The sequence below is a fragment of the Camelus bactrianus genome, chromosome 9 (assembly GCF_048773025.1).
Source record: "Camelus bactrianus isolate YW-2024 breed Bactrian camel chromosome 9, ASM4877302v1, whole genome shotgun sequence".
NCBI classification, from domain to species: Eukaryota; Metazoa; Chordata; class Mammalia; order Artiodactyla; family Camelidae; genus Camelus; species Camelus bactrianus.
In genome coordinates, this window is record NC_133547.1 from 6,705,018 (window position 1) to 6,709,913 (window position 4,896).

At 55.3% G+C, this 4,896-nt stretch overlaps 1 protein-coding gene across 2 annotated transcripts; it reads right to left on the reverse strand.

Moving 5' to 3' along the window:
* Positions 1-999: 999 nt before the first annotated feature.
* On the reverse strand, positions 1,000-4,896 carry BAX (BCL2 associated X, apoptosis regulator). Of its 2 annotated transcripts, none has more exons than XM_074369279.1 (6): positions 4,763-4,896; positions 4,131-4,182; positions 3,888-4,034; positions 3,368-3,503; positions 1,626-1,735; positions 1,000-1,250 (listed from the first exon to the last, which is right to left on the reverse strand). In XM_074369279.1, the coding sequence occupies exons 1-6, from the start codon at positions 4,794-4,796 to the stop codon at positions 1,058-1,060; spliced, it is 672 nt and encodes a 223-aa protein (XP_074225380.1). In that variant the 5' UTR covers positions 4,797-4,896; the 3' UTR covers positions 1,000-1,057. The 2 variants fall into 2 exon arrangements, with proteins under 2 accessions (XP_074225380.1, XP_074225379.1); XM_074369278.1 differs by having other exon boundaries at positions 1,002-1,200; positions 1,631-1,735; positions 4,763-4,885.

Consider the following 4,896-nt stretch of genomic DNA (forward strand, 5'->3'; position numbering starts at 1 on the left):
GAGAGGAGACAATCGTGACTCTCTGAGTGAACTTAATCTCTGTAATCCCCTTTTCTGATTGCTCTTGTGTCTAAATCTACTGTGAATCTTTAAAAAAAAATTTTTTTAATGGAGTTACTGAGGATTGAACTGAGGATCTCGTGCATGCTAAGCAAGCACTCTTACCACTGAACTATACTCACCCCTTTTTTCTTTTTTTACTGTGCCTTTTTCTAAGCTTGGCATCTTTCCACCCCCTACCCTCTCCTGGAGGGTCCCACCCAGGTACAGGGCCAGACCTCAGAGCTCCTCCTCCTCTTCCAGCCCCTCCTGGCACACCCTGTCAGCCTCCTGCCCGTCCCTCCTCTCTGGCCACACCGCACAAGCTCAGGCCTCATCTGGAGTCTCCTTGGACCTTCTCTCTAGCCTCCTCAGTCTTCCAAACCCCAGGAGCTTCCCCAAAAGGCTCCAGAACCCTCCCCTCCTTTCTAGTCCTCCCGAGGTCTGCACCCCCATCCCTCCTCCCCCATTTCTCCACCTCAGTACATGTGCAAGTTCCTGTGTTCCCATATGGTGGAAGCTTCCAGGCCCTAGTTCCTGGAGGTCCAGGAGGCTTTCTCTGCACCCTGCTGCCCTGATCTCTAACCACCACCACCCGCCCCTGCCTACACCCCCCATCCCAGGCCCCAGGCTCCTCTGCTGGGCTTGGGCCTTGCCCAGTCCTTCCTCCAACACAGCACTCTAGGCTGCGACACATAACACATGTGATCTCAAGTTGCCCCCATCCCCCTCAGGACTGTGGGCTCTTTGCAGGCAGGGCTGGGACCTAAACTCATCACTGACCCAAAGCGGGCACCAAGGGCCCTCAGAAAAAACATGTGTCAGCACATGAAGACTGGTCTCCTGCAACAACCAGGGAGTGGCCCCAGTGACTCAGACTCATGTGTGGCCCGAAAGAGGTTTATTGCCCACCCCAGACCACTTCTCCCCATCCCACCCTACCCCACCCCAATAATTACAAAAGTAAGAAAAATGCCCATGGCCCCAAGTCCCCCCTCCCCCAGAAAAAAGCCATAATTTATGCAGAAAAGACACAGTCCAAGGCTGCTGGTGGCTTCAGCCCATCTTCTTCCAGATGGTGAGTGAGGCGGTGAGCACTCCGGCCACGAAGATGGTCACTGTCTGCCACGTGGGTGTCCCAAAGTAGGAGAGGAGGCCGTCCTGGGGACAGGGACATTGGGCACTTCAGCAACTTGGCCAAGGGATAGCCCCTGGGCCGGCACATGAGGCATCAGGGAGGGAGAGGGGCAGGGAGAGGTCAGAGGGCAGGAGTGAGGTAAAGGGCCTAAGATTAATGGGTACTAAAGACTTGGAGTCAAAGAGTTATCATAGAATTTGATAACTGCAGGGAGGGCAGAAGGCACTAGTCCAGTCTGGGGTCACTGGAAGGTCAGAGATCACCAGGAGGTCAGGGGTCACAGAGAGGTCAACAGAGATTAGATGAATCAAGAGTTGATCAGATACACAAGAAAACGCATTATAGAGCACATCTGATGATTTGAAAGTGGGGAATGGGCCTCCACTGTGGTGGGCTCAGGAAGGCCCAGGGATCCCAGAGGACTGGGGGACGGGATGGCGTTAGGGGCCTCACCCAACCACCCTGGTCCTGGATCCAGCCCAGCAGCCGCTCTCGAAGGAAGTCCAGTGTCCAGCGCATGATTGTCCTGATCAGTTCAGGCACCTTGGTGCACAGGGCCTGCAGGGAGCGGGGTGGGCCTTAGGGACCAAGCCTTGTCCTCACTGTCTGGGGACAGTGGCCCCAAGCTTCATTTCTCAACTCTCTGTCTCCCCTTCTGCCCTTCTGCAGTCTCTTTCCCACTCACAGTCAGAATGAGCTTCATAAATCATAAGCTGGATCTCATCACTGTCAATTGCCATGCTCACAAACCTGTGGCTCCCCAGTACCTCTGGGATAAGCATCAAAAGCGTAACTTGGCCCACAAGGCCCTGTGTGAAGGTTCTGACCTGATCCAGTTTTCTGCTGCTTTTCTGTACCTCGTTACCCTTCTTCCATATCTTCATTCCCACCAAATTCTTTCCCTGCTTCAGGATCTTTGCACATGCTGGTTCTTTCGCCACAACCAAGGGAATTTTCATTCATCCCTCCAAGCTCAGGTCTAATGTCACTTCCCAGATAAGGCTTCTGACCTTCAGACCATACCTATGACCTGCTCTTCAACTCCCTAAGCTTCCCTTCCCACCTTTTATCTGTCTGCTTCTCACCTGTTGTCCCCAGCTCCACATTCAGCCCTGCCATCACCCTGATTGCTGTCCCCCTCACCTCCAACCCCATCAGCCCAGTCTTGCAAACACATCAAGAAATCAACTTCCCCACATCCACTGCTGCTACCTGAGTCCAGGTCAGTCCTTTGCCAGTATGATTAGTGGTACCCAGCATCCCAGTTTTTGCCCTTGTCCCCCCAAATCCCTTTTTCTACCCACTGGAGGCAAAACAATATTGTGGAGCTTCCCCTCCCCCAATATTTGATCATGAGAATCTTCAGAGAGAAAATTTTTAAAATTTCACAGTGAACTGGCATATACACACAACCTAGATTCTACAATTAACATTTTGTCATACTTGCTAGAAAATATTTTTATAAATCAGGTCACCTCACTCTCTTGTTTAAAGCCAGCCAGTCACTCCTAACTCTCTGAGTAAAGCTAGGCTTTGCAATGGCCCACGACACCCCTCAGTCTACCCTCATCTCTCACCTTATCCGCCTTCTCACTCTGTTCTAACCATATGGGCTGCCTCATTGTCCTCAACACACCAGACTTGGTCCTACCTCAGGGCTTTTGCATTTGCCGTGCCCTCTCCCAGATGCCTTTCCCCTCATCCTTACACATCACTGAATCTATCTTGTTATTCCAACTTTGGCTGTAATGTCACCTCTTCTTAGAAGTCTTTCCTGACCATGGTGCACAATCACATGACTCTAGTTTATTTCACTTAACAGGCACTGTGCATTGTGGGCCCCATGAGAGTAGGGACCTAGCCTGTTCTGTCCGGTGCTATGTCCTGGGTGCCAAGTATAGGTCACACACATCATAGCCCCAATAAATGTTTGTTGAATGAATAAATGAAAGAAAAAGCAGATAACTGGCCCACAGCTGTCTTTCTCCGTTCCCTCTGTGGTTACAGGGCTGCCACAAGGGTTGACCTTGCAACTCCCAGGTCCTTGTGGGTCCGAAGGGAGCCTCCTGGAGCTCACAGCCTTGCAGCTGCCCACCTTGAGCACCAGTTTTCTGGCAAAGTAGAAAGGGGCTACAACCCGGCCCCAGTTGAAGGGAGCCTCCTGGAGCTCACAGCCCTGCAGCTGCCCACCTTGAGCACCAGTTTGCTGGCAAAGTAGAAAAGGGCTACAACCCGGCCCCAGTTGAAGTTGCCGTCAGAAAACATTTCGGCCGCCACTCGGAAAAAGACCTCTCGGGGGGAGTCTGTGTCCACAGCCGCGATCATCCTGCAGGAGAGAGGAGAGCCGGTGCTGGGGAGGAAGGATCAGGCAGAGTGTGGAAACTCTGGCGTCCACTCCATACCAAAGATAAGGAAACTGAGGCCTGAGCCAGGCTCAAATGAATGGCAGGAGGCCATCATGGGGAAAAGGGACAAGATGGACATTTAGGGCATTGGGAGAAATGACTCCCTGAAGGAGGGTTTCAAGATCCTAGGAGAGGGGAGGGCTAGGGGTCCAGAGTGCTGACTTGAGTGCTGGGGCCCTACACCCCAGGTCTGAGGGGAAAGGGGGCTGTGGGCCTGGACTCCAGGCTCCCAGGGGAGCTGGGACTCCTGGGTACTGATGGAGAAGGGGGACACTGTCCTGACTCCTGGGTCCCAGGGGCCACACCTCTGCAACTCCATGTTACTGTCGAGTTCATCTCCGATGCGCTTGAGACACTCGCTCAGCTTCTTGGTGGACGCATCCTGGGGAATCTGCTCCAGGCCCAGCTCAGGTGTCTCTCCCCCCATTCGCCCTGCTCGATCCTGGATGAAACTAAGAGTGGGAATGGAGTTGTGGGGGGGGGGTGCAGAATCAGAATGGGGCATCACTCCTTAAATCCGCTCCGCAATAATGAGACCTCAAACTCACCCCTGAAGCAAAAGGGCCCCTGTCTTCATGATCTGCTCAGAGCTGGTGGGCCCTAGAGGAGAAAGGAGGGAAGAAGTGCCTGGACTCCTGGGTTCTAAGGGATTCAGGGAAGCGGTAAGGCTCATGATCCCTATGGGAGGACAACACTAGGGGGCCCTGCACTTCTGGGTCCCTGGCAGATAAAGTGACTGGGGACCTGGGCAATTGAGTGCCTGATGCAGAAAGAGGCAGGGGTCCTGGGCCTCTATCTTTCATTCTTCCGGGGGAGGATGTTGAAGAAACACTTCATGCATCCAGACCCCTGGCCTGAGGGGACAGAGGGGAGACCCGCCCCTCCCACCAGGAAGTGGTGCCGGCAACAAGCCCGGGCCTGCCCGGGGGCTTGGATTCTGGGGTTCTCTAGCCTCTCGGGTATCCAAGAGCTCCAGACTGGAAGGGATTGGGACGCGGAGGCCAGAGAGCCGGGGACCCCCGGGGAGGGAGGGGGTGGAGGCTGGCAGCTCCGGATCCGGGAGTTTCTGCCCCGGAGTGCTTGGAGATCGCACGGCCCCAGACCGGCAGGAGGGATGGGGGGGCGGGGGTCGGCCGGCGAGGGGCTCGCCCTCCTCCCGCCCGTCCGCCTCCCGCCTCACCCCCGCCTCTGGGTTGCTCCCCGGACCCGTCCATCACCGCCGCTCCCGCCGCCGCCTCTCGCCGGGTCCGCCCGGGCGGCCGCAGCGCGCCCCTGGTCACGTGAGCGCCCCGCTGCGCGTGCGTCCTCTCACGT

What these genes read in the sequence shown, in the direction of transcription:
- BAX (XM_074369279.1), bottom strand. Translation starts at nt 4,796, where the DNA reads ATGGACGGGTCCGGGGAGCAACCCAGAGGCGGGG. An exon ending in GGGGCCCTTTTGCTTCAGGG is followed by an intron (nt 4,035 to 4,130) that starts GTGAGTTTGAGG and finishes TCCCACTCTTAG; the next exon opens with TTTCATCCAGGATCGAGCAG. An exon ending in AGTAACATGGAGTTGCAGAG is followed by an intron (nt 3,504 to 3,887) that starts GTGTGGCCCCTG and finishes TCTCTCCTGCAG; the next exon opens with GATGATCGCGGCTGTGGACA.